Source organism: Bufo bufo, chromosome 6 (genome assembly GCF_905171765.1).
Source record: "Bufo bufo chromosome 6, aBufBuf1.1, whole genome shotgun sequence".
Lineage (NCBI taxonomy): Eukaryota > Metazoa > Chordata > Amphibia > Anura > Bufonidae > Bufo > Bufo bufo.
The window spans coordinates 176,195,851-176,220,146 of record NC_053394.1 but is presented as its reverse complement, the minus strand read 5'-3'; the positions used below and the strand labels follow the sequence as shown (position 1 = coordinate 176,220,146).

Genomic DNA, 24,296 nt, shown 5'->3' with positions numbered 1-24,296 from the left:
TATAGTGTACTGATATGAATAATACATTATTTTATTGTACACCTAATAGAAAAAGTATATGTATATATAAAAAATGTATAAAAAAATGTAAACAAATTGTAGAATACAGGGAATATCGGAGATATTTAATAGCAGGGACCGTAGTATATTAGAACTGTGATGTGGTTAGGTCCCTATAATGGATATCTCGGATATTCTTCAAACCGCATGCATTCATTTGACCATATAGCAACTTGATTATTCAGGAAGATGTATCTGTGACAGAGAAAATTCCATATAACAAAGTTCAACCGAATAAATTATGGTGCAAACATTAATCCACCTGTAATGAAATTTATCCAGCAAATAGTTCATCCACAATAAGACCACAATAAATTAAAGTGCAAGAGTAAATCCACCTGTAAAAAAAATCCATCCAGCAGATAGTTCATCAAAAATAAAGTAAGGTACAAAAATTAATCCACCTGTAATGAAAGTTCATCCAGCAAATAGTCCATCCACAAAAAGACCGCAAGGTCTATTAGAGTTTGAAAATAGATGTATGTACTCTCGATTATGTAACCAAAATTCGTCTACCCACAGTATTGGTACAAGTAAGGAGATGAATATGCGTTCCACAGTATTTCTGTAATCCAGGTATTTAGTATCGTATACCAATACAATTGGGTGTCACCTCACTAAATATTTCAATGAAAATAAAAACAGAATGCAGTTAAATTAAAGAATCATTCCCATAGTCATATAGTCTCAAACATGAATTCTTTATCCACAGGATGTCATAGGAGTCTCATAGATGCAGGTTCCATTGGACTGTAAATATATAAAGAGGGTAAATGAAATTTATTTGTGATGGCTCACCTAATTGTTGTGCATGGAATGGGTGCCACCAACCAATATAGACACACCCAGTCTATAAAGTAGAAAGTAAACGTAAAATATAAAATGGTTGTGCACACCTCATTTGGAAGGGTTCATCCAGCGTATTTTGTGTATAAGAGGTTAATAGAGAAGTCTCATATAGTGTATTGATATAAATAATAAATTATTTTATTGTACACCTAATAGAAAAAGTATATGTATATATAAAAAAAAATAAAAAATAAAAAAATTGTAGACTACAGGGAATATCGGAGATATTCATTAGCAGGGACTGTAGTATATTAGAACCTGATGCCCTAGAATATTTTCCTGTTGGCGATTACAGATTTTTTGTTTCCTCTGAAAGTTTGTCTTAATTATACATATCTTATTCCATATGTGGTGAATTAGGTGAACAGTTTGAGTTATATGAAAGTTGAAGACATAACAGAAGATGAGACATATGCAGATGTAACCCATCTGTATAAGGAGGAGGAGATTCTTACAGATATCAGCACTGGTAAGTGATAACCATTAAATGCTGAAAATAAGTCACATATTAACCTGTTTATGACTTTTTGACAAAGTAATCTGTTATTCTATATTCTCCAATGGTAAAGCATACAGTGCTAGACATAATTGATATTGCCAAATTGTCGATCCTGCTCCTCAAAAGCCAGATTAAAAAGCAATCAAAAACTTTTCCTTGATTGCTTATACCTGATTCAAATGCTGGTTCATTCAGTTTTGCCATTTAGTTTTCATTTTGTCCTTCTTTTTATATCCGTTCCCTTTTCACTTTCATTCTCTTGGCATTAGCTTCCTTTTCACCTTCTTCCTTTTGGTATCTGCATCCTTTAACCTCCAACCCTTGATGTTTTCCCTCACAAACATGTATTGAAACCGCTGGTTTTCCTTGATTGCTTATACCTGATGAAGGTGCCGGTTTAGTGATGCAAAGTCTACTTACCAATAAAAGATTTTACTACTTCGGTCCATGCATCTATATAAATCAGCACCATAGATTTTGATTTCCTGATTATCCATAGAGTATACATTATGAACTGTCCATGTTACTTGTTGATTGCTAGAGTGCAGTTGGTGTATATGTGGCGTTGGGATTTAGGGCTCATGCACATGACCATAAGTATTTTGCAGTCTGCAAAACACGGATCTGCAAAAAAAACGGATGACATCCATTGTAACAATGCCTGTCCTTGTCCACAAAACGGACAAGAATAGGACATGTTCTATTTTTTTGTAGAACGGACTTGCGGACATATGGAAACGGAATGCACACAGTCATTTTATTTTTTTGCGGACCCATTGAAGTTATTGGTTCCGGACACGGGCTGCAAAAAGGGAACGGAGACGGAAAGAAAATACGGTTGTGTGCATGAACCCTTAATGACCATATTTGAAAAGTGATGGCAGTATTGCTGCTCCTGGGTGATTGTGTTTCCCTCAATTTGTCACTTGAATGAATTTCAAGTGTAAGGCTCCATTCACACGTCCGTGGTGTGTTGCGGACCCGCAAATTGCGGACCCGGAACACACCCGCCCGGCACCCCTATAGAAATGCCTATTCTTGTCCGCAAGCTGCGGACAAGAATAGGTGTGCTGTGTGCTGTCCGCATCCATTCCGTCCCCATAGAAAATGAATGGGTCCGCACCCGTTCCGCAAAATTGCGGAATGAATGCGGACCCATTTGCGGACGTGTGAATGGAGCCTTAGACTGAGCTGTGGAGTAGGGTTTACCACTTATAGGTGTATCCATATTACATTTGCAAAGAGGTCCATATCCAGAGTTCTAGGACTTGTATTCTAGCTGCAATAATCATTTAAAGTCATGACATATTGCATATGTCATTGACAATTAAAGGGGTTGTCTCACCTGAGACATTGGTGGCATGTTGCTCCAGGACCTGCATCTATCTGTAAAATGGAGCTCCCAAAGTGAACAAGAATGCACTGCTCATGCGCGGGTGCCCTCCTTTCATTTCTTTGGGATTTCGAAAATACCCGAGCACTGGATCAGCTATTTCTACGTAAAGTTTAATAAATATGATCCTCACTGCTTCCAAATCCACAGAAAAAGATTCAAGGAAGACGGAGGTCACCAAGAGGTTGAGAGAAATGTTAAATGATTTTGAGAAAATATGATCTGAATTCTGTGGGAAAGCTAATTTAAAAGAAGAAGAGAGGATGGCTCGGAATAATCTGGAAAGAAACAAAAAAATTGTAATAAAACCGGCAGATAAAAGGGGTCGTGGTTATAATGAACAGGATTAATTATGACAAAGGGATAGGGGGATGAAAGAACACCCTACCGATGATTTTAACAAAGAGTTGGAGGAATTACTAATTATGGGATTTAATGAACACATGTTAAGTAAAAAGTAGTTTGAGTATCTTACTATTAAATATCCTGTGATTCCAGCTATTTATCACTTGCCCCAAAATATGGAGCAGCCCCCTGGTAGATCAGTTGTTTCAGTAATCATGTCTGTGACCCGCAGGCTAACAAATCAATTTATTTTTACAGAAATATGCACAAGCAGCACCTTCTTTATTAAAAGATACAGGCCATACTATAGATAGTAAAAAAAATAAAAATATACAGGAGATTTAAAAAAATGATACGGTTCAGATGACTGTAGATATCGCCTCCCTGGGGGCGTTGAACTTTTACCTGATGGAGGATGAAGATCATTTTAAAATGTATCGATTTCTGCTTGACCCATAATAATTTTTGGCATGGGGGGGTCATTTTGTTTACCGTATATGGGATGGCCATGGGATGAAATGCGCTCCAAGTTTCGCCAATATTTTTATGAGGTACTGGGAAAGATTTTTTATTCAGGATTTGTTAATAACAGAAATAGAGAAAGTGGTCTAAAAATATGGCAATTATATATTGATGACTGTCTATTTGGAGAGGCTCAGAATTGGAGGTGGAAGAGTTTATTAAATATATAATCACCAGTAATTGGAATATTGTGTTTACAGAGACTATCAGCTGTCAAAGTGTTCATTTTTTTGACTTGGAGATATTTATTGAGGAGGGGTATATTAAAACAAGACCCTTTTTTATTGATCACAATTGTACCAAAGGGTAAGAACAAAAGGATTTTTTATAACTGCACAAAAAAAGGAGATTATCTGGAACAGAGCAAGGTTCTATCTGAGAGGTTTTTGGAAACATGTATAGAGGAAATAGAACAAGGTATTTGTAGTTATAAAATAAAGAAAGAAATTAAAGAGGAAGGTTTAAAATTTGCTTTCTTTACACAATATAGCACCGAATATAAGAAAATTGAGGGGAAATTAAAGAAAATTTGGTCAGTTTTGAAACATAACCCAGTTATTGGGAATGTACTTCCTGCTAATCCAAAAGTAATGTTTTCTAAAGTGCCCAATTTGAAGTCTAAGCTTGTAAGGAGCAGTTTGAAACCTAATTCAAGTAAAAACAGTGGATCCACGTTCACGTGGTGCAGTTTTTGCATTGCATGCAAGAACCGCAACTGAGAAGAAAAGAAACAAAAAGACAGGAAGAGTACAGAATTAAAGGGAATATTTCGTGTGAAACTGTGGGGGTCATCTATGTACTGGAGTGCCTGTGTGGAACATATGGGGAACATTAGGAAAGGACTCATAGTGTTCCCTTACATTTCAAGGAAGTGTTTAGTGGAAATCCAAAAGGTTTAAAGTTTGTTTGAGTTGAGTTAGTCAGTAATAAATTGAGAGGTGGAGATCCAGTCAAACGGATTAATCAGAAGGAAGTTGAATGGATCCTCTGCATGAACACACTCCAATCGCACGGCCTCAATATAGATTTGGACTCGAAACAGTGTTTGACAAGCTTTGTCGACAGTCTCTGATAAATTAGTGGAGGAAATTGTAAATCCTCTTCTGAAAAAGAGGATGTTTCTTCCAATTATATCCATATTTCGTGTGAAAAAATGATGATGTGGAGAAAATTCCAATAGTGATTGGTTCATATACGCACATGACCACGGGAAAGCGCTCCAAAAGTGTTCTTTAGTAGTTTAACCTATAGGAGGGAAACAGGTTCACAAATCCCAGCGCCATGCAGCTATGGCGCTCTGATCTGGCGGGCGCTGGTGCATTAACCCTTGCACTGCCACTGTCAGCGCTGACCGCAGCATGTGCGGTATCCTGCCGGGTGCGGGGTGTCCATCCGGTCCCCGCGCTGCTGTGATGGCCTTCCTTAGGCATCATGGCTGCCATCTGTGTGAGCCTGTGAGATCCAGCCACCTGAATATCACAGGCAGGAAGCTGTAAGTACATGAAGTGCAGAATTATTAGGCAAGTTGTATTTTTGAGGATTAATTTTATTATTGAACAACAACCATGTTCTCAATGAACCCAAAAAACTCATTAATATCAAAGCTGAATATTTTTGGAAGTAGTTTTTAGTTTGTTTTTAGTTTTAGCTATTTTAGGGGGATATCTGTGTGTGCAGGTGACTATTACTGTGCATAATTATTAGGCAACTTAACAAAAAACAAATATATACCCATTTCAATTATTTATTTTTACCAGTAAAACCAATATAACATCTCAACATTCACAAATATACATTTCTGACATTCAAAAACAAAACAAAAACAAATCAGTGACCAATATAGCCACCTTTCTTTGCAAGGACACTCAAAAGCCTGCCATCCATGGATTCTGTCAGTGTTTTGATCTGTTCACCATCAACATTGCGTGCAGCAGCAACCACAGCCTCCCAGACACTGTTCAGAGAGGTGTACTGTTTTCCCTCCTTGTAAATCTCACATTTGATGATGGACCACAGGTTCTCAATGGGGTTCAGATCAGATGAACAAGGAGGCCATGTCATTAGATTTTCTTCTTTTATACCCTTTCTTGCCAGCCACGCTGTGGAGTACTTGGACGCGTGTGATGGAGCATTGTCCTGCATGAAAATCATGTTTTTCTTGAAGGATGCAGACTTCTTCCTGTACCACTGCTTGAAGAAGGTGTCTTCCAGAAACTGGCAGTAGGACTGGGAGTTGAGCTTGACTCCATCCTCAACCCGAAAAGGCCCCACAAGTTCATCTTTGATGATACTAGCCCAAACCAGTACTCCACCTCCACCTTGCTGGCGTCTGAGTCGGACTGGAGCTCTCTGTCCTTTACCAATCCAGCCACGGGCCCATCCATCTGGCCCATCAAGACTCACTCTCATTTCATCAGTCCATAAAACCTTAGAAAAATCAGTCTTGAGATATTTCTTGGCCCAGTCTTGACGTTTCAGCTTGTGTGTCTTGTTCAGTGGTGGTCGTCTTTCAGCCTTTCTTACCTTGGCCATGTCTCTGAGTATTGCACACCTTGTGCTTTTGGGCACTCCAGTGATGTTGCAGCTCTGAAATATGGCCAAACTGGTGGCAAGTGGCATCTTGGCAGCTGCACGCTTGACTTTTCTCAGTTCATGGGCAGTTATTTTGCGCCTTGGTTTTTCCACACGCTTCTTGCGACCCTGTTGACTATTTTGAATGAAACGCTTGATTGTTCGATGATCACGCTTCAGAAGCTTTGCAATTTTAAGAGTGCTGCATCCCTCTGCAAGATATCTCACTATTTTTGACTTTTCTGAGCCTGTCAAGTCCTTATTTAGACCCATTTTGCCAAAGGAAAGGAAGTTGCCTAATAATTATGCACACCTAATATAGGGTGTTGATGTCATTAGACCACACCCCTTCTCATTACAGAGATGCACATCACCTAATATGCTTAATTGGTAGTAGGCTTTCGAGCCTATACAGCTTGGAGTAAGACAACATGCATAAAGAGGATGATGTGGTCAAAATACTCATTTGCCTAATAATTCTGCACGCAGTGTATATTACAGTGTGTAATACACTTACAGCCAATGCATTACAATACAGAAGTATTGTAATGCATTGTAAAGGGATCAGACCCCCAAAAGTTGAAGTCCCAGAGTGGGACAAAAAATAAAGTAATAAAAGAAGTAATAAAAAGAAAGTTTTACAAAAATAAATTAAAAGTTTCAAGTAAAAACAAAATAAAGTAAAAAAAAGGGAAAAAGAGAAAAGTAGACATTAGGTATCTCCGTGTCTGTATCGACCGGCTCTATAAAAATATCGCATGTAGTGATGAGCGGCATAGGCAATGTTCGTTTTCGCAACATTTCGCAAATTTTTCGCATAATATTCGCAATGAATTCACGAATTCTAGAATTCGTGATCTCCAGTCATTATTTTCGCGATTGTGCAAATCGGCACTATTTTTTTGTGCAATACATGCAACTTCACATTTTATCAGGTCTGAGTAGATATTACTGATTGGTGCACTAAGTATTGTTGTGACATCACAGCACTATGTCTGTAGCATGTATGTATGGACAGCAGAGAAACAGTAATTCCTATCACACTACCTAACACCCTGCACTGGAACCTACACTATATCACTATCTAGCCTACACTGACTATCTCCCACTAACTATCTGTATTATATATATATGAGCTAACTATATATTGTAATTGGATAAGGAATAGGATCCAGATGAAAGCACAGAGCACAGCAATGTCACTGCTCTCTCTCTCAGAATTGCAAAAAAAAAAACAGCTGAAAATGGCTGCTGGGGAGTTTTCTATATAGTAAGGGGTAGGCAACTTTCCTATTGGTTGCTATGGATGTTGCTAAGCTCTAAAAAAAGTTATTGCAGCCTTCTCATTGGCCCACAAGCAAGAAGAGAGGTTACTGATGAAAAAAAAATCTAGAATATTCGAGATCACAAATATATAGCACTATATTCTACATCTTCACGAATTCTTGAAGTGCCGATATTCGCGATAAAATGCGATTAGAATATTCGCGATCAACACTAATCACATGATCCACCTCGTCAGGTGAACGCTGTAAAAAAAAAAAATTATGCCAAAACAGCCATTTTTTTTTCATTTTGCCTCACAAAAAGTGTAATACTATTTTATGAGGAATTACTATCTGTTTTAAAAGTAGAAAAATTCTAATTTAGGAAATTGTGAATTTTTCCCCATTTTTGTTAAATTTTTGATTATTTTATAAATAAAGGTGAAATATACAAAAAATTATGATTATCATGAAGTACAGTGTGTCATGAGAAAACAATCTCAGAATGGCTTGGATAAGTAAAAGCATTATTACCACATAAAGTGACACGTGAGATTTGCAAAAATTGGCCTGGGATTTAAGGTGAAAAGTGGCTCGGTACTGAAGGGGTTAATGATGATGATGATGTATAGTCTTGTGTACACGCAGTCTTACCCTAAGGGCCTCGATGCGCTTAGCTGGTTGATTCAACAAGGGAGGAAAAAGAAGAAGGCATGACACTTTGCCATGGGCCGCAAAGGCCTAGAGAATAAGGCACCTATTCCAGAGACTAATTTCCTAGCACTTATCAAATGGAGAATCAAGAAAAAGGAAGGAAAGGTAGAGGGATCTCAAGGTTCAAAGGGTTCGGACGAGATATAGAGAATGTGAAGAGAACAAAATTAATAAAAGTGAGTAAAAGGTATCTTTAAAATAGAAGGGACATTACCAACCGTGAATTTATAGACTAAGATTTAGGAAAACCCCCAACATTATATGAACCAAAAATAAGTGTTATATAGAAAGATCAAATGCCTGTTTGAAAAGTAAGATTTTCAGTGCACGTCTGAATGAGAGAAGACTGGGAATCATTTTCTGGGCCAGAGGTAGGTGGTTCCAAAATCTGGCCCCTTGAGCCGAAAAGGATCTACCTCCACGTCTGATCTTGTTAACTTGCGGGATGTTAAAATTCACAGAGTTACTAGACCTCAATGTCCTCAATGGTGAATTTACGTCGCAGGTACAAGGGCCCCACACCATGGAATACCCTATGCATGAAGCATCCAATCTTGTTGAACGGGGAGCCAGTGCAAGGCATTAAGAGAGGGAGTGATATGCTCTCGGTGGGCAACACCCGTTAGTAGCCTTGCTGCGGCATTCTGCACAAGTTAAAGTCTATGCAAGTTCTTCTTAGATAGTCCCATGTGCAAGGCATTACAGTAGTCCAACCGACTGCTGATCACTGCTCCGACCAAGGCTTTCCTGAGAGGGGATTCAATGTATTTTAAGATCCTCCTCAGAAGTTTCAGCTGGTAGTGACAGGTACTAACCACCTGATTTATCTGAGGAGCCAGGGTTAATCTGAAGTCCAAGACCACTCCCAAGTCCCTGACCTGGATGGCTGTCTCAGGGACAGGTCCAAAAGACAATGGCCATTGGGGTGCTGAGGGTGTAATTTTCTGGTCACTGAATGTAATAAATTCAGTTTTGATGCCATTAAGCTTTAGATGATTGGCACTCATCCAGTGATCGATCTCCAAGAGACATCAGGCCAGATCGACTTGATCAACTGTTTCTTTGGCAAGCCTAAAGTACAGTTGTGTATCATCCATATTAACATGAAACTGAAGATTGAGGCTCCTGATGATGTCGGCCAATGGTCTCAGATAGATGTTGAACAAGACTGGAGATAGTGCCGAGCCTTGTGGTACTTCACAGGACAGTGGGAGATCGGCTGAGTGAAATACCCCCTGCTTCACTCATTGTACCCTGTCCTGGAGAAATGAGACCATCCATACCAAGGTCTTTCCATCTAATCTGGCTACCACTTTCAACCGGTTCAGTAACACTTGATGGTCAATAGTGTCAAAAGCGGATGATAGGTCCAGAAGGACTAGGACCATAGAGTCGTTCTGGTCTAATGCCATCAGTAGATCGTCCTGGACATTGACCGGAGCGGTTTTAGTACCCCTTCCGGGTCAGAATCCTGACTGGAAGTCGTCAAGAATGTGATTGGCCTCCAGATATCCCTGTAGTTGTGCAACAACCTCCCTCTCGCCTATCTTTGCAGTGAACGGCAGTCCCGAAATCGATCTAAGGTTACTCAGATCGGTCACAGGTAGCGCCGGTTTCTTAGGCAGGGGTGTTACCACTGCCTGCTTTAGAATAGCCGGCACCTGACCACTGGAAAAGGAACTAGTTATAATGTCTCGAATGTATGGTGCCATTGCAACCGTGGCGGACTTCACCACGCCCGCCGGGCATGGGTCTACAGGGAGTGCAGAATTATTAGGCAAATGAGTATTTTGACCACATCATCCTCTTTATGCATGTTGTCTTACTCCAAGCTGTATAGGCTCGAAAGCCTACTACCAATTAAGCATATTAGGTGATGTGCATCTCTGTAATGAGAAGAGGTGTGGTCTAATGACATCAACACCCTATATTAGGTGTGTATAATTATTAGGCAACTTCCTTTCCTTTGGCAAAATGGGTCAAAAGAAGGACTTGACAGGCTCAGAAAAGTCAAAAATAGTGAGATATCTTGCAGAGGGATGCAGCACTCTTAAAATTGCAAAGCTTCTGAAGCGTGATCATCGAACAATCAAGCGTTTCATTCAAAATAGTCAACAGGGTCGCAAGAAGCGTGTGGAAAAACCAAGGCGCAAAATAACTGCCCATGAACTGAGAAAAGTCAAGCGTGCAGCTGCCAAGATGCCACTTGCCACCAGTTTGGCCATATTTCAGAGCTGCAACATCACTGGAGTGCCCAAAAGCACAAGGTGTGCAATACTCAGAGACATGGCCAAGGTAAGAAAGGCTGAAAGACGACCACCACTGAACAAGACACACAAGCTGAAACGTCAAGACTGGGCCAAGAAATATCTCAAGACTGATTTTTCTAAGGTTTTATGGACTGATGAAATGAGAGTGAGTCTTGATGGGCCAGATGGATGGGCCCGTGGCTGGATTGGTAAAGGGCAGAGAGCTCCAGTCCGACTCAGACGCCAGCAAGGTGGAGGTGGAGTACTGGTTTGGGCTGGTATCATCAAAGATGAGCTTGTGGGGCCTTTTCGGGTTGAGGATGGCGTCAAGCTCAACTCCCAGTCCTACTGCCAGTTTCTGGAAGACACCTTCTTCAAGCAGTGGTACAGGAAGAAGTCTGCATCCTTCAAGAAAAACATGATTTTCATGCAGGACAATTCTCCATCACACGCATCCAAGTACTCCACAGCGTGGCTGGCAAGAAAGGGTATAAAAGAAGAAAATCTAATGACATGGCCTCCTTGTTCACCTGATCTGAACCCCATTGAGAACCTGTGGTCCATCATCAAATGTGAGATTTACAAGGAGGGAAAACAGTACATTTCTCTGAACAGTGTCTGGGAGGCTGTGGTTGCTGCTGCACGCAATGTTGATGGTGAACAGATCAAAACACTGACAGAATCCATGGATGGCAGGCTTTTGAGTGTCCTTGCAAAGAAAGGTGGCTATATTGGTCACTGATTTGTTTTTGTTTTGTTTTTGAATGTCAGAAATGTATATTTGTGAATGTTGAGATGCTGTATTGGTTTCACTGGTAAAAATAAATAATTGAAATGGGTATATATTTGTTTTTTGTTAAGTTGCCTAATAATTATGCACAGTAATAGTCACCTGCACACACAGATATCCCCCTAAAATAGCTAAAACTAAAAACAAACTAAAAACTACTTCCAAAAATATTAAGCTTTGATATTAATGAATTTTTTGGGTTCATTGAGAACATGGCTGTTGTTCAATAATAAAATTAATCCTCAAAAATACAACTTGCCTAATAATTCTGCACTCCCTGTAGAGGTGAGGAGGAGGATCTAAGAGCTCCAATGATTTCAATCGTTCTCTCCTCAAAGATGGGCTGAAATTCTGTGAGGGAATAGGGTAAGGTTGAGAGTGAAGAAGAAAGTGTCTCATCCGTCCTATGAACCGTTGGGATATTGTCCCTAAGTTTCTGGATTTTTTCAGCAAAGTAGTCGGCCATTTGCTGGCACAGTGCTTGAGAGTGCTCCATCGTTGCAATCTTACATCTAGGATTGGCTAGTTCTTTAGCCACTTTGAAAAGTTCTCTGGAGTTGTTAGCCGCATTGCCTATTTTATTTGAGTAGTATGTTCTTTTGGTATTTTTAATATTATCTCTATACTTTCTCATACTTATTTGTGCTCGGATCGGCTCATGCTGAGAGGGTCCCCTACCTACGCCTATACTCCACCCCCCCAACCTAGAAGCAGCAGAGTTATGCCGGAACTGCTTATCGAAGGGTAGCCTAAAGGGGGCTACCCCAATAATGAGACCTGAAAGAAGGGAGGGCTCCTGGGTGGGTTGAAATCGTTCGAACCGACAAGTGGGGGGAGGAGGGCCAGGTTTAAATAGTGAACGCCCCGCCTCCCCTCACACAAATACGGCACTCTTAATTGCCTACCACTTGTGCTCGGATCGGCTCATGCTGAGAGGGTCCCCTACCTACGCCTATACTCCACCCCCCCAACCTAGAAGCAGCAGAGTTATGCCGGAACTGCTTATCGAAGGGTAGCCTAAAGGGGCCAAAAGAACCATGCATAGGAGTTAGAAAACTTGATAACAGAAACTACAGACCAAAACTCGAAAGCCAATGATATTTCGTATAAGGATCCGGGATATTACGTATGGAACACACGGAACTGCGACGACCCAACCGTTTGATGACATGTACTGGCACCTTATGCATGGACGCCGCCGCTGCCGCGCCCATGCGGAAGGAATGTCCTGTGATCCAGCGAGGACCGACCCCTGGACCTGTCAACTAACCTGAAAGTACGTAAGAAAGGCCGCGGTGGTTAGCCGGGCATTGACTAGTTCGAGTACGGGAGAACATGCCGCTTGGACTAAATACTACGCAGCCAAGCCTCCAAGGCCTGCACCGGACACCATCTGCTGTCCGTGGGAAAGTATCTGACCGCCACTGGTTGCCCCGGCCGTGACGTCTTGGACGAGGCCAAGGTGAGGACATAGATGGACCCGCGCCGGATGAGCTGACCTTTCCGCAGGCACCTAGCCAGCGTATTGGTGCCCATGAGCTCGCCTGACCTGAGGAATCCATGGAAAGCCAGGTACAAGGCTGTTTCTACCAGAGCGCTAACCTGCGGCCCGAACGGTTTGCCCCTGCAGTTTGCCTGTCACGGCCTGAACAAGCTACCGGTAAATGGCTGACGCCCATGTCGTTTCACAACAGACATCTTGCGCAAACCCTTCAACGCCGCTTTGATCGGGTGGGCGGAGAAGAGTGACGGTAGGTCCGGATGTAGCCTGCACCAATGGTGCTGAATACCTGCCATGTATAGTTAACAATGCTATAGGACAGGTTTAATTGAGAGTGGCAAAACCCAGACGAAGCCCAATAGGTGAGTGATAGGTCCCCGGCCAGCGGCCGGGTAGGTGTTCTCATATCTCTGAAACAGGTGCCAAGCTGTCTTGTAAGCCCTCAGAGTATTACTGGCCAAGGAATTGGCCATCAGTCTCTTAGCTATGGTGAGATGGGAGACTAGTCCCAGCGCAGCTGGGCCTGGTGAGGAAATTTTTTTTAAATTTATTTATTTATTTATTTTTTTAATCTCCATGCGTGAGAGACTCTAATGGCGGAGTCATATGTGTAAAACTAAAACGGAGAAGCTCTGCGTGAGGGACTCTAATGGCGAAGTCATATGTGTAAAACTAAAACGGAGAAGCCATGCGTGAGAGACTCAGATGGCGGAGTCATATGTGTAACCTAAAACGGAGAAGCCATGCGTGAGAGACTCAGATGGCGGAGTCATATGTGTAACCTAAAACGGAGAAACCATGCGTGAGAGACTCTAATGGCGGAGTCATATGTGTAAAACTAAAACGGAGAAGCTCTGCGTGAGGGACTCTAATGGCGGAGTCATATGTGTAAAACTAAAACGGAGAAGCCATGCGTGAGAGACTCAGATGGCGGAGTCATATGTGTAACCTAAAACGGAGAAACCATGCGTGAGAGACTCTAATGGCGGAGTCATATGTGTAACCTAAAACGGAGAAGCCATGCGTGAGAGACTCTAATGGCGGAGTCCTATGTGTAAACCTAAAACGGAGAAGCCATGCGTGAGAGACTCTAATGGCGGAGTCATATGTGTAACCTAAAACGGGGAAGCCATGCGTGAGAGACTCTAATGGCGGAGACATATGTGTGAACCTAAACGGAGAAGTCATGCATGAGAGACTCAGATGACGGAGTCAAATGTGTAACCTAAAACGGAGAAGCCATGCGTGAGAGACTCTAATGGCGGAGTCATATGTGTAAACCTAAAACGGAGCAGCCATGCGTGAGAGACTCTAATGGCGGAGTCATATGTGTAAACCTAAAACGGAGCAGCCATGCGTGAGAGACTAATGGTGGAGTCATATGTGTAACCTAAAACGGAGCAGCCATGCGTGAGAGACTAATGGTGGAGTCATATGTGTAAACCTAAAACGGAGAAGCCATGCGTGAGAGACTCTAATGGCGGAGTCATATGTGTAAACCTAAAACGGAGCAGCCATGCGTGAGACTCTAATGGCGGAGACATATGTGTGAACCTAAACGGAGAAGCCATGCGTGAGAGACTCTAATGGCGGAGTCATATGTGTAAACCTAAAACGGAGAAGCCATGCGTGAGAGACTAATTACGGAGTCATATGTGTAAAACTAACACGGAGAAGCCATGCGTGAGAGACTCAAAAATGTATATATTATTTTTTATTTTTTTTTATATATATATATATATATATATATATATATACATACATATTTATTTATTTATTTTTTCACTATCAACCACTTAAGCAGCTCCCGTATGGGCACAGCTCTGAGTACGAGCATGAAGAGCATGGTATAACGCAGATCACCTGCACGGACTAACTAACATCTTGTGCCTAAATAACCCCCTTGGAACCTAATGTACGGCCTGCAGCAGGAAGCCAGCCACCGCCTATGATCTGCTCCCCCTGACCGAGCCTAGTACTCCTTCCCCTGATCCCTGCCTACCTAACGGCACGGCGGCCCGTGCCAGACTTTATTGAAGATGAGGAGCCTTACCCCCCAGCCGCGTGGGGAGCTCACGCTGCTCCCTGGCAGAATGCACCAGTGCGGGAGGGCCGACCCACCGCCGGCTGGACACTCGTACCGCGTGGGGAGCAGCGCCACTCCCTGGCAATGTGCACCGGATCAGAGGGAGCCCTTCCTTTACCGTGGGCCCCGGCCCCCGCTGGTTTGAACCGTGTGCCGCGTGAGGAGCCGCACAGCTCCCTGGCATTGTGCGCCGGTGCGGGAGTGCCCCCCCCTCACCTAGGGGCTGGTTATTGTGACTGGAACCCGCTGGGAGACTGAAGCCTAACTGGACCTACCTGTGACCGTGAAGGCTGACCTCCCAGGCCGTGGCTTACCCACGTGCGTAGTCGTGACGCAACTACCCGTAGATGCCCACCCAGTGCCTGTAGTTAACGGGAGTGCGACCGAGTCTGTGGATGTGACCGACTAGCCCCTATAGTCGTGAGGGGACCCTACATCGAGAGTAGCGGTAACGGACCATCGCCTGTAGACGTGGTAGTATTACCTCATGAGTCTGTTGACATGAGACTAATGCCTGCAGTCGTGGCCGGTCTTAATAATGAGTCTGCAGTCGTAACGGATTTGTGCCTGCAGTCGTGGCAGGGCTTTAGAGCGGGTCTGTAGTCGTGACAGACTGATGCCTGCAGTCGTGGCAGGACTTTATAACGAGTCTGTAGTCGTGACAGACTGATGCCTGCAGTCGTGGCAGGGCTTTATAACGGGTCTGTAGTCGTGACAGACTGATGCCTGCAGTCGTGGCAGGACTTTATAACGAGTCTGTAGTCGTGACAGACTGATGCCTGCAGTCGTGGCAGGGCTTTACAACGGGTCTGTAGTCGTGACAGACTGTTGCCTGCAGTCGTGGCAGGGCTTTAGAGCGGGTCTGTAGTCGTGACAGACTGATGCCTGCAGTCGTGGCAGGGCTTTATAAGGAGTCTGTAGTCGTGACAGACCTGGCAAAGCAACATTCCTATCTATACCATTATTATAATTTTTTCTTTTTTTTTTTTTTTTTTTTTCTTTTCCCCCCCACCAAAGGCCACGACTGTAGGCGCCACCCTGTAAGAGATGCGCCAGAGGCCTGGACATAATAGACCACCATCCCCCGTCCCCCAAGCCTATGCAGGAGAAAAGAGGGGGTTGGCCCCCGCATGCACCACCCCTGACTTACCTGGCGGCCATGACAGCCACGAACCCCACAGTATCGTAAGTTAGCCCACCACCTGTGAACCTGAATAACCAAGGACAGACGTGTGAGTGAGCGCACGCCAGCTGGGCGACACTTCACTCATGCCACCGCTCCCTAGCTAACCACCGGATTATTGTGACTGCGCCCGAACCAACCCCCTGACTGACCGTATGGGCTTACGGGCGGCCCGGCTGCGTGCGCAAAGTGACGTGGCCAGCCCCCCTCCTTGAAGCCCTCTTTATATTTGATCCTTGAACATATTCCAAATTTTTTAAAATATTTTTTATTTTTTTTTTACTCCTGCCTTAGTACCTAGCCACTGTGCCTGAGCAGAGGAGCCCTGCACCAAGACTGCAGTACCAGTATGGGCCTGTAGGTGTCGACCATCCCCCGCCCTCTCTCAAGCCAGGACCTGCTGGAGCGCAGCAAGCCAGTGATTCCCTTCTAGGTTAGAATTAACCATTGAAATCATAACTTGTTATACTGTGCACATGTCTGAGTATCTGCTTATCTCGTCTTGCCTGAGTTTGGCGCAGTAAAGAAGACGAGTTTATTCTGCAGCGGATTCCTAGACATGAATAAGCATGTCCACCTTCACAGCCTCGCTAATTGTAATTACCAGGAGAACGTGCATCAGGATCGGCTGCGAGGGATTTGCGCTCCGCCATGTGGAACATTGCATCCCGTGCCCACCGCTATCGACTATTTGTACAGGGAAAGCCGCGGCGTATTAATCGCCTATAGGTTTCGGCTTCCGTCCCCTGATCCTGCAGCTGGACCTCCGCTTACTGATTGCAGCTAATGAATAGACCCCTGTGTGAGCGGACGGCGTTTTCCTCTACGGCGGAACGTTCTGATACGGGAGTGAGTGATATATAACGCTGCGTCGTGGAGCCGACGGCCGGCGTGACCGATGCTCAGGGTATGCGAGCGGACGTCGTGACCCGTCGCTGCTGAGCCACAGGTGAGGGGTGCCTGCCTGGGGGACGCTGCATGTTGGAGCGGGGGTGCTTAGCGCAGGGCCTGGAGCGGATCGGGGTGCCTGTCTCGGGGTGCCGGAAGCGATCGGGAGTGCGGGCAGTCTCCAGCGCAGCTGGGGACCGGCGGCACGCTCGGCAGCCCCACATGTTATACATAGCGAGACGGGTGTGCAAGCCACCCTGCCTACCTAATCACCGTAGCGACGAGCTCGACGCAGCCGATCCCCCGATCCTCCAGTGACGCATGCCCTTCTCTGGCACCAACCCACAAGCCGATTCGAAATCGTTCGAACCGACAAGTGGGGGGAGGAGGGCCAGGTTTAAATAGTGAACGCCCCGCCTCCCCTCACACAAATACGGCACTCTTAATTGCCTCACACAAATACGGCACTCTTAATTGCCTACCACTTTGTATTTAATTTTGGTGTCTTCTATGGGATTTTTTCTCCAGGCCTTTTCAAGGGCTCTGGTAGTCTTTTTATCCTCTCTTAATTCAGCAGTGAACCAAGGCGGGTTTTTATTAGGGGGACGAGGTTGCTGTTTATGTTTCATAGGTGCTAAGGTGTTTAGTGTAGCCTATATACAATCATTAAAAGCTGTTAGCTTTGCTTCCGTGGATTCTATGGAGCGGAATAAATCTATATTCAGATTCTCCTTAAAGCTATTGCCAAATTCCTCCAAATTAAGTCTGTGAAGGTTCTCATTTATCCAGGTCATGGTATATCTGTAAAGAATAAATCAAGGCAACTGGACTTACTGTAGATTTCTTGAAAACGTTTCACTCGTTCTTCCAACGTGCTTTCTCAATTCTGAGGGACTGTACAAGAATTCTCTGGGAATAAATATGTAACCAAATCAACATCTGGTAATTATACCTAGCATGGCGTCAGAGGTCATTATACCCAGCATGGGGTCAAAGGTGTTGATTCCATTTTCCTAATTGAAGTCAGTAGGTGATAATGACCTCCCAGAAAAAGGTGTCAAGACAGCATTGTATGTGGCAGACAAATAGATGTCTTACCCCCCCGCCTCTATTCAAGCTTGGCTTCTCCATTTTTACGTAGATGGCCTCCTTCACACCTCGTTTGTACCAATCGGCCTCCTTATCCAAAACACGTACTTGACTATCTTCAAAGGTGTGACCTGTTTCTTTTAGATGTAAGTACACGGCTGAATCTTGACCAGAGGTTTTGGCTGACGTAGTTGTTGTTTTGTTTTGCCGATATACAGTTCTGAGCATTCCTCATTACACTGGACTGCGTACACATTGTTGTCCATCTTGTGTTTAGGCGTTGGGTCTTTTGGGTGAACCAGTTGTTGCCTCAGTGTGTTGCTGGGTTTAAAGCAGACAGGGATGTGATGTTTATTAAAAATCCTTTTGAGTTTCTCAGACACCCCAGCTACATATGGGATAACCATATTCTTGCATCTGTCATGCTTCTCGCCCTCACTGGTAGTGTTCTTTCTTCAAGGGGGATACCAATTCATCTAAGGGGGGGACCAATTCATCCAACATAGGATCCACCCCCTCCAAAAACCACGTTTCAGTTAGGTACAAATAGTCTAGATTATTAGATAAAATCAAATCGTAAATGTTAGCTGCATTCTTAACCGCAGAACGGCAGTTTAGAAGTGCCCCTTTCAGCAAATGCTGGTTCTGAGTTGGAATCGGCCCCAAAGGTGTAATCTTTTTCGGGAACCTTTTCCTTCTTCTTAAATGCCTATGGGTTTTTGGCAAGATGGCGGATTTCCACAAATGATGTGTGGTCAATTTCCTCATTGTTTGTGCGGGCAATAGTGACAATGTGGCCCCATTCAGAGCAATTAGCTCATTACGTGTGTACATCATCATATCGATAACATCCTAAAAAATCAGTTATTGGAATAAAATTACCGTAAAAGTCATAATAAAAATTAAAACTACTAAATTAATTACAAAAGTAAATAGTACATTATAACAGACATTAAAATGTCAATTGTGTTACCCAAGTTCTCCAATCAAACCAGGCGGGCGTTTCCTAATAATGGAGGAATCTTGGTGACGGCCAAGGGCGCATCGGCAATGTCAGTTAGTCTAATAATCCGTCCGTGCCCGTCCGCGCCGGGATTGCCTTTTTACGTCAATTAGCCACTGCGCTGGCGCAGTGGGGCCGGGTTAATAAGGGTACCTAACCAGGCCACACCCACAGTGTCTCTGTCGGGGCTCCACCCAGAGTGGTATTCTTGGGATTCCTGGGAGATAGGCTCTGGCAGGAGGAAGTCTCTTATATTTGAGGTAGGTGCTGGAAGTTCAATCTGGACAAAGTGCTCGTGCTTCTAAGTTGGTGCAAGGTGTAAGGTGCAAACAGATCTGGGATCCACTGCCCGCTCACCCGCTGGGGGGAGTCAATTAGCCGCTGCGTGGGGCCGGGTTAATAAGGGTACCTAACCAGGCCACACCCACAGTGTCTCTGTCGGGGCTCCGCCCAGAGTGGTGTTCTTGGGATTCCTGGGAGATAGGCTCCGGCAGGAGGAAGTCTCTTATATTTGAGGTAGGTGCTGGAAGTTCAATCTGGATAAAGTGCTCGTGCTTCTCAGTTGGTGCAAGGTGCAAGGTGCAAACAGATCTGGGATCCACTGCCCGCTCACCCGCTGGGGGGAGTCAATTAGCTGCTTAATATGCAAATGTTTTTCTGTTCTGTATTATTATGTCATTTTGGTGATAGGATGTGATGTATGAGATTTTTAAAGGAAATTTCCAATACTTAAAGGGGTTGTCCAAGTTCAGCTCTGAACCTGGACCTAACCCCATTTTCACCCAGGCAACCCTTCTGATATGAGCTTTGGAGCATTTCATGCTCCAATGCTCTCCCTTGCCCTGCTGTTTGTTTATATTTTTTACACTGCTAGGCGGAAGCTTCCGCCTAGCATTGTTGCCGGTGACATCAACGGCACTAATGGGTGGGCTTTAGCGCTGCCCTAGCCTGTTTTACAGGCTAGAGCAGCACTAAAGCCTGCCCATTACTGCCGGTGACGTCACCAGGCTCACTGCTAGGCAGAAGCCTCCCCCTAGCAGAGACCCAGTACATCAATGGATCTAATGAAAAAGCTGTTGCCCTGAACAATTTCATGCTCCGATGCTTATATCAGAGGGGCTGCCTGGGTGAATAGCAGGCTATGTCTGGGTACAGCTCTGAACCCAGACAACCCCTTTAGAGGACTGAGTGAAGCAAATGTGAAACCTGGATCGGGCATGCTGATACAGCAGGCTTTTAAGGATATGTGCATTTTTAACTAAATGTTGGTGAGTATAATAAAGCACTTTAAAAGTTTTTCCCCTCCATTGCAATACTTCACTATTGTATTTCCCTGTCTGTCTTCCTAAGAGGAATTTAGTGGGAGATTGGAAGTGTCTGAAGCATCAGAGTTGGGTGCAGTGACTTTCTGTGGAAACTCATGTGGAGTCATCGATAGAACAACTAAAGTGTTCAGTCACTAAAGTGAGTCAGAATGAATGGTATTACAAAAAATTTCTATGGAAGTACCTAAAATAACCTATTTCTGTCAGTTCCATAGACGTGAATGGTAACTGTGACGCCCTCCATTAGTTTGGTTGGGGCTTTCCAAGGATAGCCAAGCACACTGCTTAGCTATTTTCAGCATAGTAATGAATGGAGGGTGGCCGCGCAAGTGCAGTGCACTCTTCTTTACTTTGGGAACTCCGTTCTATAGATAGGGTGAGACCCGCACCTATCTAACATTGGTTCAGGTCTCTGCTTAAAGGTTTAATGTTGGTCTATAAGGATGATTTGTTTGACAATCTTCTCCGGTTATAGAAAGCATAATGGTAGAAATAGAGAAATTCTTATGTTAATGGGAAGCTTCATGTAGGAAACATCTTAAAATATCTATTTTCTTGTGTTTTGCAGATGACTGCACCAAAGATGTTGTGGGAAATTTCCTTTCATCTCCAGATTATGAAGTGAAGTGTGACTTAATCTCAGAGGACAATCATGGAGAACATTCTACAACACTTTATATAACAACTGTACCCTTAGCCCTTTACAGCCGAGATCTGTCTATTGATCCCACTAATCACAATGAACCTTCTTCTGGTCAATCGCAGATTGTTAAACAAAGTGCAGGAGGAAAAGTGGTTAAAATATATCCGTGTTTTGAGTGTGGCAAACATTTTAAAAGGAAATCTATTTTATCGATGCATGAACGAATTCATAGAGATGAGAGACCATTTTCATGTTTTGAATGTGGGAGAAGCTTTAGAAAGAAATCAAATCTTTCTAAGCATGAAATAATTCACAGAGATGAGAGGCCATTTTTATGTTCAGAATGCGGGAAAACTTTTCGCCAGAAATCCGATCTCATTGTACATCAAAAGAGACACACAGGGGAGAAACCATATTCATGTTCCGAATGTGGGAAATGTTTTGCAAGGAAATCCTATCTTGTTGAACATCAGAGAACTCACACAGGAGAGAAGCCATTTTCATGTCCAGAATGTGGGAAATGCTTTCGTCATCGGTCTGCTGCTGTTAACCATCAAGTAATCCATACAGGGGAAAAGCCATTTTCATGTTTGGAGTGTGGGAAATGCTTTACTAGGAAATCATATCTTATTGAACATCGTGTAACTCACAAAACAGAGAAGCCATTTTCATGTTCTGAGTGTGGGAAATGCTTCACAAGGAAATCAAGTCTTACTGAACACCAGAGGATTCACACTGGAGAGAAGCCATATTCATGTTCAGATTGTAAAAAATGTTTTAGCCTAAAGTCTGATCTTGTAAAACATCAGATAATTCATACAGGGGAGAGGCCATTTTCATGTTCTGAGTGTGAAAAATGGTTTAGCAGGAAATCTGATCTTGTCAAACATGGAAGATCCCACACGGGGGAGAAGCCTTTTTCGTGTTCAGAATGTGAGAAATGGTTTAGGCATAAGTCGGATCTTACCAAACATCAGAGAACTCACACAGGAGAGAAGCCATATATATGCACAGAATGTGGAAAATGTTTTAGACTTAAGTCTGATGTTGTTAAACATCAGGTAATCCATACTGGGGAGAAGCCTTTTTCATGTTCAGAATGTGGGAAACGTTATAACCATAGGTCAACTCTTGCTCAGCATAAGAAGCAAAGCCATTTTAATGTTCACAATGTAGCATATGTTTTACCTCAGATTTAGTATGGAGAATTATAAAAATTATCAGAATTCTATTTTTATTTTTGATTATGGCATTTTTTGTGCACAAAATAACTCAGAATATTTATACGCTTGTCTCAGTGTTATATCCTTCAACAAATTAAAAGGCACAAAGCTGAGCTTCCAGACAGAACCTGGCTTCTTATGCAGCTCCATATACCATAGCAAAATGTATAACGTCAGCTCACCACTCCATTGCATGACAATCCCAGGTTGCACAAATAGACCCGGAGTCCAGCCTTTCAAACAGTGGAACAATGGATCAAGTCCAGATTTTTCATGCCTTGAAAATAAACTGAAAAGCTTTTATAGGAGTCCTGTGTGACACCAGATTTCTTCCATTGTTTCAGTGCTCCAGACACTATGGCACAATCCACCATGTCTGGAGGGAATTCCAAGTCCTTATCTCCTCTCTAGTCTAAAGTGTCCTGGAAGCCATAAAAGTCCTGGAAACTTAACGTCTTCTCCAGGCCAACCGCAGAGCACAGTAGTCACTGCTGTTTCCTCCACAGATCCCTCACCTATGTCCTGCATTGTGGACCTCCAAGTCTGGATAAGATAATGGTGCCTCATCAGATCCTATATGGTTATACTGATGTTTGCATGATTCCAGAATTGTTTCACAGTGGGAACATTAAACAGGGTTTTCCTGTTCTCACACCCTTGTGATGAAAAGCTTTGGGTGATCTACGTCTGTCTAATAGAAAATAAATCAAACAAAAAACAGAGTATAAGTGGAGGGAAAAAAGCTGATGGAAGGGAAGAGGAGGAGATAGCAAGGAGAAGAGAAAAGAAAAAGAGGGAAGAGAAAAAAATTCGAACAAAGAGTTTTTAAAAGCTTCAATAGGATCTTACATTAGTTTCTCATAATAATTTGTATTGGATAGGATCTTTATTGACTCGTTATTGTAAAAAGAGGAGTCTAAAATCACGCCCCCCCCCCCCCCCCCTTTATCTGCATTTCTTATCACAATATCTGTATTGGAAATGAGTGCATTAATGGCTTTATGCTGGGAACATGATAAATTATGTGGGGTATTTGGGGTTAATTTATTGACCTTGACAATAACACGTAGCTCTGCAAGAACCATATACCGTATTTTTCGCCCTGTAAGACGCACTGGCCCATAAGATGCACCTAGGTTTTTGGGGAGGAAAATAAGAAAAAAAATATTTTTAACCAAAAGGTGTGCTTTTGAACTAATGGTGGTCTGTGGATGGCACTATTACTGGGGATCTCTGGATGGCACTATTATGGGGGATCTGTGAAGGACACTGTTATAGGGGGATCTGTGAAGGACACTGTTATGGGGGGATCTGGGGATGGCACTGTTATGGGGGATCTGTGGATGACACACTGTTATGGGGGGATCTGTGGATGACGCACTGGTATGGGGGATCTGTGGATGATGCACTGTTATAGGGGATCTGTGACAGACACTGTTATGGGGGGATCTGTGAAGGATACTGTTACAGGGGGGATCTGTGGCTGACACTGTTATGGGGGATCTGTGGATGGCACTGTTATGGGGGATCTGTGGATGGCACTGTTATGGGGGATCTGTGGATGGCACTGTTATGGGGGATCTGTGGATGGCACTGTTATGGGGGATCTGTGGATGGCACTGTTATGGGGGATCTGTGGATGGCACTGTTATGGGGGATCTGTGGATGGCACTGTTATGGGGGATCTGTGGATGGCACTGTTATGGGGGATCTGTGGATGGCACTGTTATATACAGTACAGACCAAAAGTTTGGACACACCTTCTCATTGAAAGAGTTTTCTTTATTTTCATGACTATGAAGGCATCAAAACTATGAATTAACACATGTGGAATTATATACACAATAAACAAGTGTGAAACAACTGAAAATATGTCATATTCTAGGCTCTTCAAAGTAGCCACCTTTTGCTTTGATTACTGCTTTGCACACTCTTGGCATTCTCTTGATGAGCTTCAAGAGGTAGTCCCCTGAAATGGTCTTCCAACAGTCTTGAAGCGATCTCAGCAAACCGCAGGTCAATTCAGACCTGCAGTTTGCTGCGTTTCCGGGTCATTTGGGTCTCTGGTGACCCGATAACCCGGAATAGGATGGTGATC

The 24,296-nt window shown here is 43.4% G+C and overlaps 1 protein-coding gene across 1 annotated transcript; it reads left to right on the top strand.

Annotated features, from left to right (window-relative positions):
* Positions 1 to 222: 222 nt before the first annotated feature.
* Positions 223 to 22,998, top strand: LOC121003404 (zinc finger protein OZF-like). Its single transcript, XM_040435247.1, has 2 exons — positions 223 to 1,378; positions 20,901 to 22,998. The coding sequence occupies exons 1-2, from the start codon at positions 1,288 to 1,290 to the stop codon at positions 22,172 to 22,174; spliced, it is 1,365 nt and encodes a 454-aa protein (XP_040291181.1). The 5' UTR covers positions 223 to 1,287; the 3' UTR covers positions 22,175 to 22,998.
* The last annotated feature ends 1,298 nt before the right edge of the window (positions 22,999 to 24,296 follow it).